Source organism: Lycium barbarum, chromosome 5 (genome assembly GCF_019175385.1).
Source record: "Lycium barbarum isolate Lr01 chromosome 5, ASM1917538v2, whole genome shotgun sequence".
NCBI lineage: Eukaryota > Viridiplantae > Streptophyta > Magnoliopsida > Solanales > Solanaceae > Lycium > Lycium barbarum.
In genome coordinates, this window is record NC_083341.1 from 13,774,348 (window position 1) to 13,795,858 (window position 21,511).

The 21,511-nt window shown below is 31.8% G+C and overlaps 1 protein-coding gene across 1 annotated transcript; it reads right to left on the bottom strand.

The window, feature by feature from the left end:
* Window positions 1–8,732: 8,732 nt before the first annotated feature.
* Window positions 8,733–11,641, bottom strand: LOC132640512 (uncharacterized). The gene is made up of 3 exons (XM_060357123.1): window positions 11,212–11,641; window positions 9,503–10,242; window positions 8,733–9,384 (listed from the first exon to the last, which is right to left on the bottom strand). Exons 1-3 carry the CDS (start codon window positions 11,587–11,589, stop codon window positions 8,985–8,987), a joined length of 1,518 nt encoding a protein of 505 aa, XP_060213106.1. The 5' UTR covers window positions 11,590–11,641; the 3' UTR covers window positions 8,733–8,984.
* Window positions 11,642–21,511: the final 9,870 nt, after the last annotated feature.

The following is a 21,511-nucleotide window of genomic DNA, read 5'->3' on the forward strand; positions in this document are numbered from 1 at the left end:
AAAAAAAAAAAAAGAAGAATATTATCACATTAAGATAGTAATAATTGGAGGCCCGAACCTTCTTTTGACTATTCACTCCCACAACATGACTAATTTGTTTTTCCTATTTGTCCTATATTTCTTTTGTGATAGTTACATAAGCTTGAGAAAGAATAACAAAAATTTGTGAAGTTATAATTTTTTTTGGAAAGATGAGATACAAGATGTGATATACGTATGCGAATTGAATAAGTTAATTTTGAAAATGTGTAAATTCTAGCAATATTTATCATTATAATAGTCTGCTTGACAAGCTTCTCAAGTCAGCTTATTTTGAAAAGTGTTTTTTTCTTCAAATGCGCTTTATAAAAAAAGTACTTTTGGTGAGAAGCAGTTTGTATTTAGCTAATCAATTTGAAAAGCACTTTTGAGCAGTAATTAGTATTTGCCCAAGCTTTTTTAAAAAATCTTTTTGGAGAAAACTATTTTTTTAGCGTCTGAAAAACTGTATCCGCTACTCCTAAAAAATTCTTATTTTCTCCTAAAAGTTAGACCAAACACATTACTTTTTATAAATACTTTTGACCTTCCAAAAGTTTGGCCAAACGCGCTCTTTTTGAATTTTTTTTTTTTTTTTTTTTTTTTTGTGTGTAGATATTTGAGGTGTTTGACCATTTATTAAAACTACTTTTAAGTAGAAGTAAAAGCAGTTTTTCTAATTATGTTTGTGTAAACATAATTGTTCATGTAAAAAATATGTTGTAGCACATATAATGCAACATTGACTATGCTCTTATTTGGAGAAAAGGCCATAAATAGTCCCTTATCTATAGGAGTAGGTCTAAAATGGTCCCTTAACTATACACTTACCGGTTTATGAGTTTGTACGTTGTTTGTATAAAAAATAGACGGAGACCAAATTTGATAAGTTTTTGGATAGTTAAAGGACTAAAACCGGTAAGTGTATAGTTAAGGGACCATTTTAGACCTACTCCCATAGATAAGGGACTATTTATGGTCTTTTCTCCTCTTATTTGTTATTATTGCAAATGCAAATCACAAACATATATTAAAAATTATTTCCAAGAAACTCCTTTATCTTTAGAGATAAAAATCAAAGTTTGGGGATAAACATGCTTAGAGGAATATTGGCCCATCAATTTCTTCCTGAAAATTTAATTAGCTTGTAAAAATTAGCATACCCTTTTGTTCTACATAAAAAAAACTTGGAATCTTGACAAAATTAAACTCTAATTTTATGTTTATTCCACAGAAAAAAGAATTATTCCCTCAGCATATCATTCAATGCATTCTCAAGGTAGTATATTAAGAAACAATTTCTAGAAACAATAGTATAAAAAGTTCAGTCATCAATATTATCAAAATTTCATGTTAAAGAATTTGAATACTGGCTTCTATTATAAAAGTGTTTTCGATTTAAAATTCTAGAATATTAAAGTATGTAACTAATTGATTAAAGAGTCCTAACCCTAAAATGATATTATTGCTGAATTCTAAATCTATTCTTTCTTTTTCCTAGTCGACGACAATTTTGTTAAAAAGGTTAAGCCTAAAGTGAATTTTAAATGTAAGTAACGAAAGATGAGATACAACGTAAGTCATTACTGTAATAGAATTCTAAATATAAATTGAATCCTAAGCCTAAATAAAGTGAATTGTAACCCTAATTAAACGGTGTATTCAACAAAAAATTGATAATTAACGGCAATGTTTTGCCTTTTCAAAACAATTATAAAGTATCATTAGTGTTTTACAATTAGAATTCTATCCAACATAAAACAGAAAAAGTTATGCCAAAAATAACGGCAAGCTTTTATTGCAGTTTTTTTTAGAGGAAATATATTAGCGTTTATGTATATTAATTTTAGGAAAGTAATAAATGACTATTTTGATTGTAGAGTTTTTTAATGAAGGGCATGTTTTGCAGGTGTAGCCTAGCGCTCATTATGAAATTCGTATAAAAAAATAATAATCTTTTAATATAATGCATAACTTAAAAAGAATTATTTAACTCTTAATAAAAATGAAATCTTACAAAATACGCAAATCCAACTTTATTTCTAACTTCTTACGTGCTCTTTTTTAGACCTACTCCCAAGTATTGCATGCTTAAGCCGAATGGTAAGTATAACCTTGATTTTTGGTAAAAATAGATGGATCATTATTCTTTTATGTAGAGCAGCTTTGGGAAGAGCTATGTATCATTACACTAAAGAAGTAGTACTAAAGAAGAAGCAATTTATGATTTTGTGCATCTTCTTCTTAAAGCATTTTGTGATTATCAGCGGAATATTATTGCTCTCGGGATAAGAGGTTAGTTCCTTCATTTAAACTAATATCTCACATGTTGTTCTCCTTTTATATATTCTTCTATACATAACTCATTCTACTATACAACCACAAATGCAAGTAAAGATTAAATTACACAAAGCTAGAAAATTGATCTTGATTTGTGGTAAAAATAAACGGTTTGTTATTCTCTTATATAGAGAAACTTTAGAAAGACTTATGTATCAGTACAATTAATTTGTATCTGTGTTTGGTATTTTTTTTTCTTCTCTCAATTCTGGTGGAACCAAAATTAAATGATGAGATATATTTGCGTTTATTCTGCAGCGAATTTGAACTGATTCTGCAGCTATTTTAATTGAGATATGATGTAATCCAATAAATCCAAAGGTGTTTTACAAATTCAAAAATATCACCAATTGCTTCACTCTCTTTCTGACTGCTGATCATTTTCTCTTTATTACTGTTGTAGTATATGGCTTTCTAAATCCTTTTTTCTCCAGCTACTTCTTCTTTGAAAGGGTAAAATACCCAAAAGGAATTACAAGCTTTAGGATTATCCCTTTTGATTTTATTAAGACATTTGGAGCTTAAAAAAGTGAAAGCAATTTTAATCTTCTCCCCGTAAGCATTCAGGTAAAAAGATTCTCCATTCACCCTTACATTTTTATATATCCTAATTTATGTTTATTTCATGTTAATGCACTGTCGTATAGTTAATTATTCTATGAAGTTTTCCTTGCCCATTACTTTTAGAAATATTAGTTTCATCTTAAACGATCATCTATCACAATAATTGGTATGTAAAATTTAGTTTACGTTGAATAGATCACTCTGACAAGAGAAGAGAGCTTGGAAACTATTTTACAATAAAACTCATTTCTATTGACATTTTTTTAATCTTTGTTTAATTCTTCTCATCATATTTATGTTGTCTAATAGTTTTAGATGCAAATATTTTTTATCACATTCATCTTATCTGAATTTCCTCTTATTATGAAGTGTTTTGGTCATTCACTGAAATAATGTTGGGTTTTGATATATGGTCTTTCACATGTATTAATTTAAATTGGTATTTTTACATTTAATCTAGAATATGTACACATGTTTTCACAAATAATTTCCCTCAAATAATTTTATACATAATCTTATATTATTAATATTTAATTATATTTTAATTTTTTTTCTATGACCGCACAAAATGCGGTCAAGTACACTAGTAAAATTTAACGTGTGAGATTAAATTCTAAAAACGCAAGAAAATCACATGTAATATTATAAGCAAGTAAATAAGAAGCGAAAATTGAAGTAAAGAAAAAGAGCATGAGTATATATAGGTTTTAATAGTCAGCATCACAAATATAGTATAATTAGAACTCTAATTAACGAAAACCCAAATTTTAAAAAATTATAATACGGTCAACGTCCTATACAAGGTAAATTAATTTAAACCCTAATTTCAGTCTTCTTTAGTAGGGATATTAAACCTTAATTTCAGTCTTCTTTAGTAGGGATATTAAATCTTACTTGTTCTCCAATTAATTCCTTTTTTTCCTTAACCTACGGCAATTTGATTCTTATTAACATACTTGTTCTTCTTTTTCCTTTTTTTTTTTTTACCTCAATGTACGACAGTTTGGTTCCTAGTAACCTATTAATTGTCATTAATTATAATTTATAAGCTAAAATAATCAAATAATAATTTGAGAAAAATAGTAAATGACAATTTTGTCTATTATGTAGTCTTTTAATGAAGGGCAAAATGTTCAATCAACATTTCTAAGGCCCTTCGTGCTTTTAATATAGCATAGATAGATTGGCAAGATGAATTCACCGTCTTATCTTTATGCACGTTTTTTTCATCATATATTATTGTTGTTTTACTTGTCTACTCAGTAAATTTGATTGTTTATATTTTGACTTAAGTAGTAAAAAACATTTTCCCTCATTGCGCATTGTTTGCGTGTTTTCTTTTCTTTGGATTGCTTATTTCTAGTCAAGTTAGAAATGCCTACCATTTGCAATTTTTATACTTGTCAGTATAGTTTTACATGTTGTAGCAGATAAATCAACAATCCAACTTTTCATACAAATTTATTGGATTGATATGACACCTTTCAATTCTCATTAATTCTTGGAACAACTTAAAGATATTTATTATTTATGGAGATAAATTATCACTTTATTTCATCCGCTTAAATTTCCGGCAACTTTTCATCTACAAATATTATTTATGTACATTGAGCCCTTTGCTTCAATTCTTGGCCATCATATGTATTAGATAGACCTTTGTAATATTAGTATGCATTTGCCATGTACTAACATTCACTTCAATAATGCCTCTCACAATTTCTTATCATTCTGATTAATTTACTGTCTCTCACCATATTTTTTATATCCATTTTGATTTCCTTCTGTATCCTTCCTCAATATTTATGTGCGTATACATATATAAGTTGATCTAGTTTTTATTCTACCAAATATATTCGTGATGAATGCATCCTCTTATCTTCTTATATGCACGTTTAATTCATTTTGTATTATTGTTGTTCTACTCACCTACTCAGTAAATTTGATTTTTTGTATTTTGGCTTCAATAGTAATAAACAGTATTATTCCTTTTTCCTATTCTTATGACACAATCAAAGTACTAAATTTGATCAATAATAAAATTTAAGATACATTAAGATGACACAATTTGCTACTCAGGAATAATTTTTTTACCATTGTGCTATTTTCGAGTATGGAGTACCCCCAATGGAACGGTCTGTGTGGACCTATCAACATGAAACGTATGATATCATTAAAAAAGACCTACAAATACTGCAAAATTAATATCTAATTTGAAATTTTCATAGTATATAGCGTATAACATATAATTCACAGTGAAGGCAAAGAAGATACTAATAGAAGTAAATGTATCACTGAGTCCCTAAAAGATCTAAAACATGAATAATAAAAGAAAATTAGATGATCGTGTTTTGATTGGGAGTCAAGATAACAAAGTTACCTTTGATGAGCTCACGTGGAAAACATCATCTTTATGAAGTCTACGATCAATCATAAACCAAGTAATGACCCTTTATTCAAATATTTAGCATCATCTGCTATCAACCATGAGCTTCATATTGAACCATTTTAATAACACCATTCATGTGGCACATATCCATTAAACACTGAAATAATGTATGGTAGTTTTCCACGTAAGGTTCAGTCTTTTTTTTTTTTTTTTTAAAGAAAAATTACCTTTTTAGTTGATAAGTTGGAGAATCCTTCGATTATGTAAATCAGAACAATAGCTGTTACATGAATCCTCGTGAAAGTAAAATTGAGTTGCTAACTTAAATACTTCTTATATTATTAATTGGATTTTAAAATCTTAAGTATTGAAAAAAAAAATTGAGGAAAATAGTCATGACATGAAAAAGTCATTAGTATTCAAAGAATGAAAAACAACATTATAATATTTCTACAAATAAATGAATAACCTTAAACTTACCAAAAATATCTTAGACGGATTGAACTCAAATTTTCTTATAAAAATAACAAATTACAGCTTCAATCTCTAAAACACAAAAAAGAAAACACAGTCAAATAACAAAAAATATATTGTGAAGTATAAATTACAAACTTGATCAGTTCTTGAAATACATCAAAAATACAAAACCAATTGTACGGAGGATTCATGTATAGAAGGTTACAAATAATTAAAAACTTGATTCATTGTTGAACTACATATAATCAATCTGTGAAAGAAAATTTATGCGGAACCTTATGATCTATTGAATATTAAGATATATGTAGTACAACAAATTTTTACAATTAGGACTGAAACATACACCAATAAATAGTGTAAATACAAAGTTAGAAAACATAAAAAGAAATTAAATACTTACTATTAGCAAGGGTGCTACTTTATACTCGGGAAGATGAAGTTTCGGAATAATGTTGGACCTCCAAAAAATTTAAGAATAGATCATGTTAGATTCTCCATAAAGTCAATTAAAAAAAAAAAATTATTAGCTTTGCTACATGATGAATTGCAGAGGATATGAGGTAAAGATTTTATAACCAAGAATAATACTCCTGGAGTAGGAGTCCATGGTGCTCGTCCTAATATATAAGCAAAAAGACTCCTAAACCGAAAAGGATTTTAAAGTACTAAATATATAATAAATAATATTTTGATGAAAATAATAAATGACTCCTAATTAAATAATAATTTGAAGAAAAATAGTAAATTACAATTTTGTCTATTGTAGAGTCTTTTAATGAAGGGCAAAAAGTTCAATCAACATTTCTAAGGCCCTTCACACTTTTAATATAGTATAGATAAACCATGGGATGAACCACGGGTTTACAACACCATATCACATAATTTTAAGAACAATGGAAACAAACATGATTTCATAGAAAACTAACTATACATTAATGAACCACGGGAAACCACCATCCAAACAGGGAGTAAAGCGCGACAAATATAAAAAAAACTAACCAACATACATCACAAAATAGAATCATATCCATAAGGACAAAAAACTTATCTTATCAATATCCAAAAAAATTGAACAATCAACAAGATGTTATACTTACTGGAGATCACATTCGAATTTAATGTCTGAATATACTTGTTCAATAGCTTCAAATATTTCAATTGTGTGATGAAATAAGAGTTCAGTCAAATTATTTTAAAACCTCAATTTCAAACCTTGAGCGATGAGAAAAATGATAATCAGCAAAGACAGAAGAAAAATAATGGGACAAAATAACACGTAGCCGAAATAGTTCTTAACATATGGATAAAGTAATTATTTTAGTCCTTCGTATATACCACGTAACAAAAATAGTCCGTAATGTATGAAAGAAGTGACTATTTTAGTCGTTCTTATATACCACGTAACAGAAATAGTTTGTAATGTATGAAAGAATTGACTATTTTAGTCGTTCATATATACCACATAACTGAAATAGTCCTATGAAATATGTGATGATTTCTTTGTAATTTGATTTTACAGATAAGTCAATGAATTTAGGAGTTGGTCTCCTATGTGGCTTTTGGAACTGCTCGGGCTTGCAATCGGGGTTGGTGTGGACCGGTGGAACTCGGTGGTATGAGAGTAAATATCTCAAAAGGTCGCTCAATGATGATGAATCATGTTACAAATTCATTCAATTTTGTTTAATATCAATAAAATCACTCAACTAGTTTTACTCTTATAAAATGACTTAACCAAATTTATCATCAAGAAAACTGACATGACAAAACAAAATTAATTTTTATGTTATATAGAACTGGGCCCCACAAATAAAACAAAATTAAAGATGACCAATATCTGCAACTAGAGGGTTTATTGCTGGTGTGACAATTGCAAGTCATATTCCATTTGATCCTCTGGCAATGAAACATTATTCCATTTTTACTTCTTGATTCCCCTCTCATTTTTATACAAAAAAAGAAAAAAAAAAATCTTCGAGTTCAATACGTTCTGTCCATTTCACAGATTGAATATCTCCTCTAGTCCTAGTCCCTAATGTATGAAAAAAGTGATCATTTTAGTCTGTTATATATACCACGTAACTGAAATAGTCTCATTTGTATGAAAAAAGTGATCATTTTAGTCATTCATATATACCACTTAACTGAAATAGTCCTTAATGTTTGGAAAGCATGATAATTTCTTTGTAATTTGATCTTGCAGATAAGTCAATGACTTTAGGAGTTAGTTTCCTCGGTGGATTTTGGAGCAACTTGGGCTAGCAATCGAGGTTGGAGTGGACGTGCGGAACTCAAGTTTTTTATAGTGTCAAGTCCGGTGGTATCAAGAGAGAAAACTGAGTTGTCTGTCAAACGTTTGATGTATGATTCAGAGGACAGTAGGAAAATCCGAGCAAATGTTAAGTTGATGGCAGAGATGCTGAAGAGTGCCACTGAAGAAAGGGTTTCCTCTCATTCACATCTCATCGTGTTGATTGAGGAAATTAAGCGTTGTGCTATCAAGAAATCCACTTGAAATTTATGTTACTTTCCTTTTACTTTCTCTTTTTGATTTCACAGACAACGTTATTTCTAGGATTTGGAATGCGGTGATCGTTCAAATCCGTTAGCCATAGAAGTGCCAGACAAGACAATATTTTGTTTAAGAAATTACAGACTTATCTAATCCCATTTCTGTGAAGTTATGTTGATGTTGATTTTGAACCTTTATGCATTAGCACTAATTTAGCTTGTGTACATGCCTTAATACTTGCAGATTAAAAGCCTACATTTTGCCTTGGATATGAAAAGTTCATCCCAAGTTTGGTGCTTACACTAAAATGAACCTTAAAACTTTCTCTAATCAAGTTAGTCATAGTCTTTGAGATATTTTGACTCTTTCTTGGTACGAACAACTAGCTTAAGATAAAATTAGACAGATATATAAAAGTCAACTAGAATTTTTCGCATAAGTTACTGTATTATACATTGCATAAATTGACATAATCTTTACATATTCCATTTGCAGATAATAAGCAAATGCAACTCAGAAAAGAACTATACATATTTGAGTAGAAGATATTGAATATTTTCGGGTTCGGAATGAAAGATTTCTGTTTTACAACTATCATATTGCAATTAGACAAACAACATAGCAAGAAATGAGTTTGTGTTTGTTGGATTCTATGCACAGAGAGTCTAAAATTTTGTCCAGAAGATTTCAAGTAATTGCTGAAAGAAGTCTGTGGTCATCATTCTCAAGTAAAGGCTGTTGTTCTTCCAATGTAGAATTGCCTGTTTCTTCAATCAGTTGCAACCGGACACGGTCCCTATCTTGTGGATATGTGTAATAAAGGAAAGAATAAATGAAGCAACAGATGGCCGTTGGGATGCCTATTGCAGTGTAAAGTGCCTTGGCAAGTGATGCAGCATTTTGTCTATCCGTTTCAACTTCCTGTGAGCCTGTTGATCCCTTTGGGATTGGTTTATAACCGAAAACTCGTTGAGCTAAAATACCAACCACTAATGGAGCAAAGGATGCTATCATGGTCTCAAAAGATCGATCCAGAGCATAAATGCTTGTTCGAGCTCTCTCTGGAACTATCTCAGCAAATATCGGACTACATAACAAGTCAAGGTTGAAATATTTTAGTGAACTCCTCAGGTTAATTTCACAATATGTACAACATTCAATATAATTAGGAGGAAAACGAACGAAAAATATCTGAAGAGACATACTTGTTTGTTGCTGAACCACACCATGTTATGATTAATCCCATGATGAACAAGACTAAACCGTGCAACATAGCTGTTTTAGGATCATTAGGCAATAGCAGCAGCAGAATTGCAGCCAAGGGAATTGCTGAGCTAGTGCTTATCTGAGAGAGTATAATCCTACCTGAATTAGGAAAGTACTTAGCCAATACATCCCCCATGAATCCTCCAAAAAACGAGCCAATCGCAGAAGCAACTTGAAACAATGTCCAGAGGAGTGCTGTTTTCTTGTGAGAGAAGCCAATAAGTTCCAACCACATAGTCGCGAATGACAATGCTGACCAGGGGAATGTCCCAGAAACCCCTTGGGCAATAAGTATTTGAAAGGAGGGCACTTTGATAACTTCTTTTGCTTCTTTTAGCAGTTCACTGACTTCTTCTTGAAATGGTTTCAGTGGAAGTTCATCTTTACCTTTTCCAAAACGGGGATCGTTGGCAAAGAGACAGACTAAGAAACCAACAAGAACACTTACAAGACCAACTAGATGGAAGGAGATTCTCCAGCCAGGGATCCCCATAAATGATGTTTCAGCAATCAGCACAGACAAAATCCCACCAAGGATTGAGCCAAAACTTGAAGTTAGTGATAACCATCCAAATGCTGTACCGCGGTTACTTTCATTAGTTGAGTCAGCAACTAGAGATTGTATTGCTGGTGTGACTATTGCAAGTCCTATCCCGTTCAATCCTCTGGAAATTGCTACCTGTTAAAAAACATCAGGAGGGGCGAAAACAAATAAAAACATTCAGGTGTGCACTGAATATAAGTCGTCAAGTTCACGGGGGGTCCCAACCTATTCTGCCTAAGGAAAATATAGTCCAATTCTGCAATTCCCCATAATTTAGTTATATGCTATCAAAAGTTCAAAATTTCCAACCATACCAGACTGCAAATAGACCAGTTTTTTTCTCGATTCCCCTCTCATTTTTATTTTTCTTTACAAACAAATACTTCTTGAGTTCAACATGTTTTGTTCTTTTCCCTTAAAACCACTTCTCGTGTTCATGTACAAAAAACACTTCTGGACATGCTTAACTTTGACCCTTCTAGCATTTAAAACACCACAAAGAAATGGATGGATGCTTTGCAACCTAAGCAATTCCTGAACTTCTTTACATCAAGGGGATTCAAAAGAGTTTATATTAACAAAAAAAAAATTGTTTTTGTCCTACTTATAAGAAATCCAATTGAACCTATTCATTGGCTGTGGCTCTGCACTGTCTGTCAGTGTACATAAGCTAAATCCACGTATATGTATAAATAATTTATCCAAAATTCGGTTAGATACCTTTTCTAAAAGAGTTAATGATAAAAAACACAGCTAAACTATTGTTTTCTCGTGAGTTTCCTATCGAAACTATCGGGCATGCGAGTTTCCTATCTAAACTATCACCGACTATTTACCAAAACACACCTCAACTATTAGTTAGTTCCGTTTTCCTACCTGAATATTTGAGTTAGGAAAAGGAAATAACTGATAGTTTAGATGTGTTTCAATATAATTCGTGATAGTTTAGGAGGAAACTCGTACATCTGATAGTTCGTATAGAAAATTCACGAAAAAGTGATAGTCCAGATGTGTTTATGACCATTATCTCTTTCTAAAATTTAGAACCCATAAACTCTCTGAATCCGCCTTCCAAAATAACACTACAAGAGATGAGGAGGAAACCTCAGTGAAGGTAGAGGAGATGGCGACAAGGAAAGTAGCAACAGACCATAGGAAAGCACCAAGAGCTATAACATGGGCGCGATTGTGACGAGCAGAAAGATATGCTGCAAGTGGATAACAAAGGCATTGAACTAATGATCTAAATACAGTAAGAGAGCCAAGGCCAGTTGGATCAGTATGTAAATCCATGCCAACTTCTTTATAAACACCAGGTAACAAAGATTCATCAGCTTTCTCCATTATACCAGCAATATTGACAAGCACAAGTGTTAATCTATCTGATTTTAAGTTCTTGAATTTCACCATTATTTCCGGCAGAGTTGGAGGATTACAGATTGTGAAGGGATATGTTTGACTAATAAGTTTTACTTTCTTCATTTGAAAGCTAACGTTAGCATTATATATGAGGAACTCGAGAAAAAATTTATTATCCCTGATATTTAACAAGATATGACATAGTATGTTAGGAAGTCAAATCTCTATATAATAAGTTGCTTGTCCGGATATTTTTTTTTTGTTATCGATAACATATCATATAACATGACATGAAAAATCAGTTTAAAAAAAAATTTGATTGTTGTAGTGAAATATTGATATCGAGGATATGATTGATATAGCGAGATCTGACTGTAAATATTTATTACTTAGTACTTACTCCGTCTCAATTTATGTGATATAGTTTGACTGGGCACGAAGTTTAAGAAATAAAGGAAGACTTTGAATCTTGTGGTCTAAAATAAGCCAATAATATTTGTGTAGTTATAGATGTGATATAATTTGACTGGGCACGAAGTTTAAGAAATAAAAGAAGACTTTGAATCTTGTGGTCTAAAATAAGTCAATAATATTTGTGTAGTTATAGATCATTTCGTTAAGCGTGAAAGGTAAAGTTTAAAGTTAAATAATTACCAAATAAGTAAATATATGATATTTGGCAAAAAATTATTTTAATTGTCTTTTGAGTATTATTTTATTAATCCGTGTTTAATATTATATTTTATTATATAGGAATAAAGGCGTGAAATTGAAGAAATTTTTAGCAAAATTAAATAAGAAGTGTCGAAATTGAAACAGAGGAAAATATTAAAGTATGTGACATGACACAGACATTGAGGTCTTTGGCAGTTGGCAGCACATGATATTTGGAGATGAAGACTTTAGTATAATTAATTTTAACTGGTGAAGGCAGTCTCACATGATAACAAAATATGCACAATTCAGTGGGAGTACAGCAAGGACCCGTGTACGAAGGACTTCAAGTTACACCTTAGCTTGTGCGACGCAAGGATTATTCTTTTGCCAACTTTGGACCAGTTTCTCTATTTGAGAGTTGGGATGGGACTAAAAAACTTCCCAATTTGTTTCGGACTAGGTTATCTTTTAGATTTTTTTCTTACACCTATAAAAAGTTCATAAGTTAGGATTTTTACATAATTTTGGATGACTTGAAATCTTTAGTTCAGAATTTTAGACCTAGAGAGAGCTTAGAGCCGCCGTGAAGACCGTAGTTACAGGGTTTTATCTTCTCTTCTCTGTAATACTTGTTTTTATGTTTTTATTCCGACGATTTGTTATTTTTCTTCTATGTCTTTGTGGAGCTAAATTCTTTAATTCTAGGGTTTTGACACAAACATGAAATTTGACGTTTGATTATCGTTTCTATTTATTAAATTTCTATATTTTTGGGTTGCTTATTTATTCTTGTGCTTAATTGTTTAATTACTTGATCACTAATTTGACACTATCTGTGGCGTGTGAATTGAACTAGGGATAGGGAATTTGCATGCGTAATAAGAATAAATAGAGCTTGTTCGATATAATCGTTTAGCTAATGAGGATAGGAAAATAGCCTTTAGCCTTGCTTAGTTGAATACGGAGAAGTAAATGTGTTCTTGTTACCTCTGGCGATCATAGGAATATAGGCGTTATAGTAGCATCTACAGGCTTGTGAGCAATTCGGAAGATACTCATAAAATTAACATCAACCTGTCAACTAGTAACCCATAGGTAGAACGATTTGAAGACTCAACTGGATTGTTAGTGGTCATAGCCCTAGATCTATCTCTTCTCCGATAAAAATCCACTCTTTCTTGGTTGAAGTTCATTATTTACTTTCTTTTATTTTTATTTAGTTTATAAATATAAATTTGGATTTTATTTCTTGTTTAGATAATTAGCATTAGTTTAATTTAGTTGGTGGTTAATCATAAGTCTCTGTGGGTACGATATCTGGACTTTAAGCAACAATGTATCATTCTTTTGAGACAGACTAAAAAGAAAAGTGTATCACATAAATTGAGACAGATGAGTATTTATTATTAATATCAAAAGCTTGAAAATGCACGCAAAAATCTTTTCAAAATTTGAATTAAAAGTGTCTTATAAGAACATTTTACCATGTGTTCAATCAGAATATGTTGTAATTCAAATGTCTATATAAAATTTACTACCATGTTTAAAGAACTATTGATAAAATGGGTGGTTTACAAGAATGACCTTGGACGTAGGAGGTCTTAAACTTTTTAGCCCCCTTGCCCCATGAGCATTACTTTTAACTTTTGACTTTGAAGGATTGTCGATGAAGTAAGGAGAATTAAAAGTTTAAAATCACTATTTCTTCCGTTTCATAATAAGTAGTGTTTTTAGCTTTGACATACCTTTTAAGAAAACTATTCACTCCTAGAAAGTAATGTGTATTTTTACTAACTTACTCTTAATAAATGCCTCAAAAAAGAACTAACCCTTTAGTAGTTTCTTGGTTATGTATAACTCCCGTTAGTTAAAGAAGCCTAAATTGAAATAACAAAATTAATGTCTTCTTGATTATATGAAATATCGTTTATTTTAAAATAAAATGAAAAGGTAAAAACATCATTCATTTTCAAAGGAATTGAACAATTTCTAAGACCACTGGCTGTAATTTCCTCTGAGAAAGTCTTTACTTACAAAAAGAAAAGAAAAAAAATTCCTGTGGTAAAACTATGACACTTAATATTCAATGCCCAAATCTGACTGAAATTAATATTCCATAATATTCCATGGATATATGGGACCAAATCAAGTTCCAGAAAACGTTGAATATTAGACGATATGGATACATAAGGGACCCAACCAGTTGACCTAAAAGATTTTAGGTAGTTTTCAAATGGATTTTTTTTTTTTCTGTTTTGTTTTCTGTCGCATTATTGGGATCGTTTTCTTGAGAAAATTACACTAGTATCAATTGGGGTACCAATGCTACCAAATTTAGCCCATATTTAATTTTTTTGTTCACAATAGCCCATCTTCAGTTTAAACAAAAATTACTTGTCAAAAAATTACCCATTCCCCTCTTCCTCCCCCTCTCTCTTCACTGCCTCCTTCTTTCTTTCTTTTTTTTTTTTTTTTTTTTTTTTTTTTTTTTGGAGTTCACCACTGCCTCCTTCTTTTTTTTTTTTTTGTTATTTCACTGAGCACATCGTTGTTGTTGTTATGTTAATTTTTTTTGTTTTTTTTAGTTTTTTATAAATTTTTTTTTAATTTCCCGTCTCCCTCTGTCACGCCGGATCTTTAATTTTTTTTCAATTTCCCCTCTCCCTCTGTCACGCCGGATCTTTGATGTTTGAACAGTTGGTTCTAGTGGTGGTGTAGGAGGTCGCTGGAGAACGGAACTCCGGCGATGACTGTATATTGGTGTATATGATTGTATATAAGTGTATAATATTATATGTCGGTGTATATGGGTGTATACGCCGGAGAACGGAACTCCGGCTATGACTATATGTGGGTGTATATGAGTGTATAATATTGTATATGGGTGTATATGGATATATGAGTTATAATATTAAATATGGGTGTATTATATTGTATAATATTGTATATGATTGCATATGGATGTATATGGATATATGAGTTATAATTTCGTATAACATTGTATATGGGTGTATAACATTATATATGAATGTATATGGGTGTATAATATTGCATAGGGGTGTATTGGGGTCTATGTGGATATAAGGGTTATAATATTGTATATGGGTGTATAATATTTGTATATAGGTGTATATGAATGTATATGTTGTATAATATTGTATATGAGTGTATATGGGTGTATATGGGTATATGAATTATAATACTCAATTAAAAAAAAAGGCAATTTCGAACTCCAATAAAAAAAAAAATGAAAAAGAAGGAGTCTGTGGAGAGAGAGGGGAGAAGGGGGGAGTTTTGGATTAGAACTTTGCAATGTAAGTTTTGAGCTATTTTTTTATAATATAAGTGACCCAATCATATATTTATGAAATCCCCCCTCCTTTTTTTTTAGGAGTAGTAATATTTTATTTTTCTAGCTTTATAAGGAAGCAAAGAAGAATTAGTGAAGATTTAGCGTTTGCGTGACGGCAATACAGTAAGGACCAATTGTGTGTGTGTAAGCAAGATCTTTATTTTTGAAAAAATAGAAGTAGATTTGTGTCAGCAACTAGACAGTAGGCTTATAGAGTTAGATTTTGTCCTTTGTATTTTTTTTCAAGTATTAAATCATACTGCAACTTTTTACCAACGTTGTTATGAGAAAATTTAGCAACAGTGGGTTCAACATTGAATTGAGTCAATATGTGGATTCTTACAAATAATTTAGTATTTAATAATAGTAATTTTCACATTTATTTTTATACTTTATGTCAAAAGCGTTGGTTAGTTAAACCCGTTACATCTACTTTATATCCACCTCTGCTACTATATATATATATATATATATATATATATATATATATATAATAGTTAAGTAAGGCCCGTCCTAAGCTCGGGTTCAAACTCATGATATAAAAATAGTACAGGAAAGAACGCGCGTGCCCTCCCAAACCGAAATAATTACCCTCCCATACCCCATTACTTTCGTACCCCCAGAAAAAATCAAAACTATTTATCCTAGATGCCCGCAAAATTATGATACTAACATGGTATATAAATATACTGAGATGTTATCATGAAAAACTGTTTCAGTCCCTCTCTTAGTCTTCCATGATACCATCATCATATATAAATATATTGAGATGGTATTATGCATGATCATGTTCATTTATTCAAAAAGACACATTTTTCTCGCAAAAAACTCTATGATACTATTGTCTTATATACATATACTGTGATGGTATCATGGATGACTGCTTCAGCCCTTCAATGAGACACTCCTAAGGATCATGATACCATTGTGGTATATAAATATATTGAGATGGTATCATAGAGGGTTGTTTCAGTCCTTCTCTTAGTCCTCCATAATTTCACCATGATATATAAATATACTGCGATGGTATCATGGAAGAAGGGGTTTGGGCGAGGGGTATGTCGGGTAAATATTTTCGGCCGGCTGGGGTAGAAGCAAAATTACTTTAGGAGGGGCATGGGGCGGGTAAATATTTTATACTTTAGGGGTGTTTGGTGTTGTTTTCCCAAAATAGTATTCACTCCAATTTTCTACACGATATTTTTAATACCACAAGATTAAAGAGCATTTGGTTACATACTGCATATCTTTAGCTTAAGACAAGATTTCAAAAGTCTTCTTAAACTTTATGTCAATTCAAAACCAGACAGACAAATTAAACAGAGGAAATAATATTTTAATAAAGGAAGTATAATCTGTATCATATCTTTTTCCCGCATAATTAATATAATTTAGTGGCATGTTAAACATGTATTGCTGAGAAGTCTTCATAATTATTAAACAAAAAAAAAATATGAGGAAGGAAGTTTGGCAGGAGAATTATCAAATACAAAAGAGATATAAGTGACTTGACATTTTGTAAAGCAACATGATCTAAATTTTATAAAATTATTACAACTCGATGAAAATCGCAAACTGGAAAATATTGACATATTTATGAATTTGTGAGTATATGGTTTCTTTATTTATAAATAGAAATAGATTTTTTATATTTATTAAATTTTTATTTCATGCTGCAAGATTTTGTCTTACTTAAATGTGGTGATTTAAGCTTACTTTTAGACGAAATTAAGGAAAAAAATAAATTCATTATATGAACCTCAAGAATCAATTTAGTTCTTCATGTTTATGCTTAAAAATATTAATCCTCACTTAAAAGTGTAATTTATACTCCAACCGTCCCAATTTAAGTATCTTACTTTCCTTTTTGGTTAGTCTAAAAGAGTGTCTATTTTTATATTTAGCAAATTGACAATTCAAACATCTTACATGACAAGTTTATAACAACAAGATTGAAATGATATAATTATAATTTAGTACATTATACACATCTTTAATTTAGGACCACAAAATTCAAAAATCTCTTTATTTCTTATACTCCGTGCCTAGTCAAATTAAGAGACTTAAATTGAGACGGAGAGAATAGTACTTTTTGTATAGTTTTTAAATATCTTAATTTTAATTGAAATTATTAAGTTGATATTTAATTTAGCTTAAAAGTTTAGTCAAATTAATTCTTGGTGAAAAGTTCACATAAATTGAAATGAAGAGAGAGTAATTAGTAAGATCTAATAAATACTTTCATTAGAAATGAAAATGTGGCTCCACAATTACCTAAAATTTATCAAAATGTATAATGACAAATAGTGTAAATGGTAATCTAATGCTCGATTTATATGATATGATGTTTTTAGCTAGGACACACCCCTTAAAATTTTACTTACGCTTAGAGTAGGAAGCGTTTTCACTAAATTATCCTTAATTAAAAAGTATCAACAACCACAACAACAACAACAACAACAAGCCAAGTGAATTATTAAATAGTATTAATTTAATATAATTCATTTATTATGTAAAAAATCATTTATTTAAATAAGGATAAATTTGAAAGAAGAAAAAATAGCTATTTTAATTTCTTCTTAATTATGTAAAACTATTTATTTTGAACTAATATAAAAAACAAAATACCATACAATATAAATTAGAGGGAGTAAGGGGCTAAAAGATTCACAAAAAGTTGCAGGGCCCCACCCCACGTGAAATACATTGAATAAAAGGAATTGAGTGTTAAAAGTGAGATAGGCCAAGAAAGTGCACTAGCAGTTACTTGTAATCATCAACCAATCACAATTCTTAAATTTGAAATGCGAGGACGACAAAACTTGCACATTCCCTCTTATATATAATAGTAATATATCACATGATACTAAAAGTGGGAAGTCCATAATTACAAGTTAGTTTACGAAAATACCCTTTAAAAGCTAAATGACCATATTATCCTTATTTGAAAATAATATTACTACAAGTTTTTGGTAGTAAAAACACAACTTCTCGGCTGAATGATTACAAATACGGATGAATATATTAAATGGTGGTGTCTTATCAAATGATACTATAAGCTTTATACAGATGGAGCATGCCAACGGAACCCAGGGGTAAGAGGAATATGAGGAGTATTTAGGGATAGGAGTGGTAATTTGATTTTGGGTTACATGAACGAGCTCCCACATACCACTAATAATCTTCCTGAACTAACAGCTATTATGCAGGGACTCATAATAGCTCTGGAACACAATCTAAAGCATTTAGAGATCAACACCGATTCAACTGAGGTAATCAAAATGATTAATGAAGGACATTTGCCTTATAACTCTATAATTTCTTATTGCAGATACTTGATAAGAGAGCTGGGACATCCGGTGCTAAAGCATTGCTATCGACAACAGAACAAGGTTGCAGACCTGTTGGCTAAGGGGGAGGAAGGCAATAACTTTTTGAAGGAATGAAAATCATGGTAGTTCCGCCAATGTTTGTTAGAAGTGTTTTTTGGCCAGACAGGGTGGGAACTATTTATAATTGTAATGTGTTGTTTTGTAATACCCATAAGGGTGCAAATTCTAGACAATCTAATGGCTCCAATGCCATTAACTATAATGTAGTTTCTGTACATATAAGCTAATTTATCAGTAATGGCAACAACAACAACATACCCAGTTGAATCCCACAGTGTGGGGTCTGGGGAGGGTTAAGTGTACGCAGATCTTACCCCCACCTTGGAAGGTAGGGAGGCTGTTTTCGAAAGACTCTCGGCTCAAAAGAAAACAAGAAAAAAGAGTCAGATACAAACAATCAAATCAAAGCAATGCGAAAGTGAGAAATAACAAGAGCAAAGAAGTCATGATAAAATAGCATGGAAAGATAAGATCTAACACATAAAAGCAGGAATTAAAGGGCAATAAGCAGTAGAGCAAAACTACGCCTACTAGTGCGAAAGAAAGCGAGACTACCTACTAGCCTTCTAGCCTAATCTGAGTCCTCCACATCCTCCTATCTAAGGTCATGTCCTTGGTAATCTGAAACTGCGCCATGTCCTATCTAATCACCTCTCCCCAATATTTCTTTGGCCTACCTTTACCTCTCCTAAAACCGTCCATAGCCAACCTCTCACACCTTTGCACTGGGACATCTATGTCTCTCCTCTTCACATGCCTAAACCATCTCTGCCTCGCTTCCAGCATCTTTTCCTCCACCGATGCCACTCCCACCTTGTCCCGGATGTCCTCATTCCTGAACCTATCTCTTCTAATGTGCCCACACATCCACCGCAGCATTCTCATTTCCGCAACTTTCATTTTCTGCACATGAGAGTTCTTGACTAGCCAATATTCTGCCCCGTATAACAGAGTCGGTCTAACCATCACTTTGTAGAACTTTCCCTTAAGTTTTGGTGGCACTTTCTTGTCACACAGCACTCCGGAAGCGAGCCTCTATTTCAACCATCTTGCACTAATACGATGTGCGACATTATCATCAATATCCCCATTTCCTTGTAAAATAGACCCAAGATACTTGAAACTTCATTTCTTTTGGATGACGTGGGTACCAAGCTTCACTTCCATGTCAGCCTCCTGAGGTATGCCACTGAACCTACACTCCAAGTACTCTGTCTTGGTCCTACTTAACTTGAATCCTTTAGACTCTAACATCTGTCTTCAATCCTCTAGCTTAAAGTTAATTCCACTACGAATCTTATCAATCAAGACTATATCATCTGCGAACAGCATACACCATGGCACCTCACTTTGAATTTGTCGCGTCAATCCATCCATCACGAAGGCAAATAAAAATAGGCTAAGAGATAATCCTTAATGCAAACCCATCAGAATTGGGAAGTGCTCTGAGTCTCATCTATAGTCCTTAACCTGGTCTTGGCTCCATCATACATGTCCTTGATCGCTCTAATGTACGCCACAGGTACACCTTTAACCTCCAAGCATCTCCACAGAACCTCTCTTGACACTTTATCGTAAGCTTTCTCTAGGTCGATTAATACCATGTGCAAGTTCCTCTTCTGCTCCCTATACTGCTCCACCAATCTCCTGACAATATGAATGGCTTTAGTAGTAGAACACCCCGGCATGAATTCGAACTGGTTCTCTGAGACAGACGCGCCTCTCCTCACCCTCATCTCTACCACCCTTTCCTACACTTTCATAGTGTGGCTTAACAACTTGGTACCTCTATAGTTGTTACAGCGTTGAATGTCGCCCTTGTTCTTGTACAAATGAATCATTGTACTCCACCTTAATTTTTTGGGCATCTTCGCCGTCTTGAAAATGACATTAAACAACCTAGTCAGCCATTCCATGTCTGCCCTGCCTGCACTCTTCCAAAATTCTCCATGAATCTCATCAGGTCTGATCACTCTTCCCCTGCACATCCTATGAACAACACCCTTAACCTCATCGACCCTTATACCCCTACAATATCCACAATCACGTTGCCTCTCAGAGTACTTCAAATCTCCCAACACAATGTCCATTTAACAAAATAAATAAATTATATAGATACAATGAATGTTAAAATATGGGGTCTTATTAAATGATACTCCCTCCATTTCATAATAAGTGGTTTTTTAGGCTCATGTACACCCTTAAGAAATTAGTCACTCCTAGAAGCTAGGAGTGCTTTTACTAACTTACCCCTTGTTGACACCCAATTTTGTCCTGTCTTCCCCAAAATATTTATTTACGCTTCTGATATTTTGGCAACTTTAAAGTAATTATTTATATTTTACTATAATTATCAGCCTCTTATTAATACCGGTGTTTTCATTCGCTAGCAGTTATTTTTTTTTTACTGCTACCATTATTATTATTATTATTATTAATATTATTATTATTATCGTTGTTATTTTATTATTACCGGTATTATGATAATCCGCATTTTTATCATTTCAGCATTTTTATCATCTTAGGCACGCGCATCGCATTTATTTTATGCAATTTAATAATAGCGTTTATGTACTGTTGAACCTTTAAAATATTATCGCACGGCTATTTACGACGTCATATAATTTTATCTTTTATTTTTATC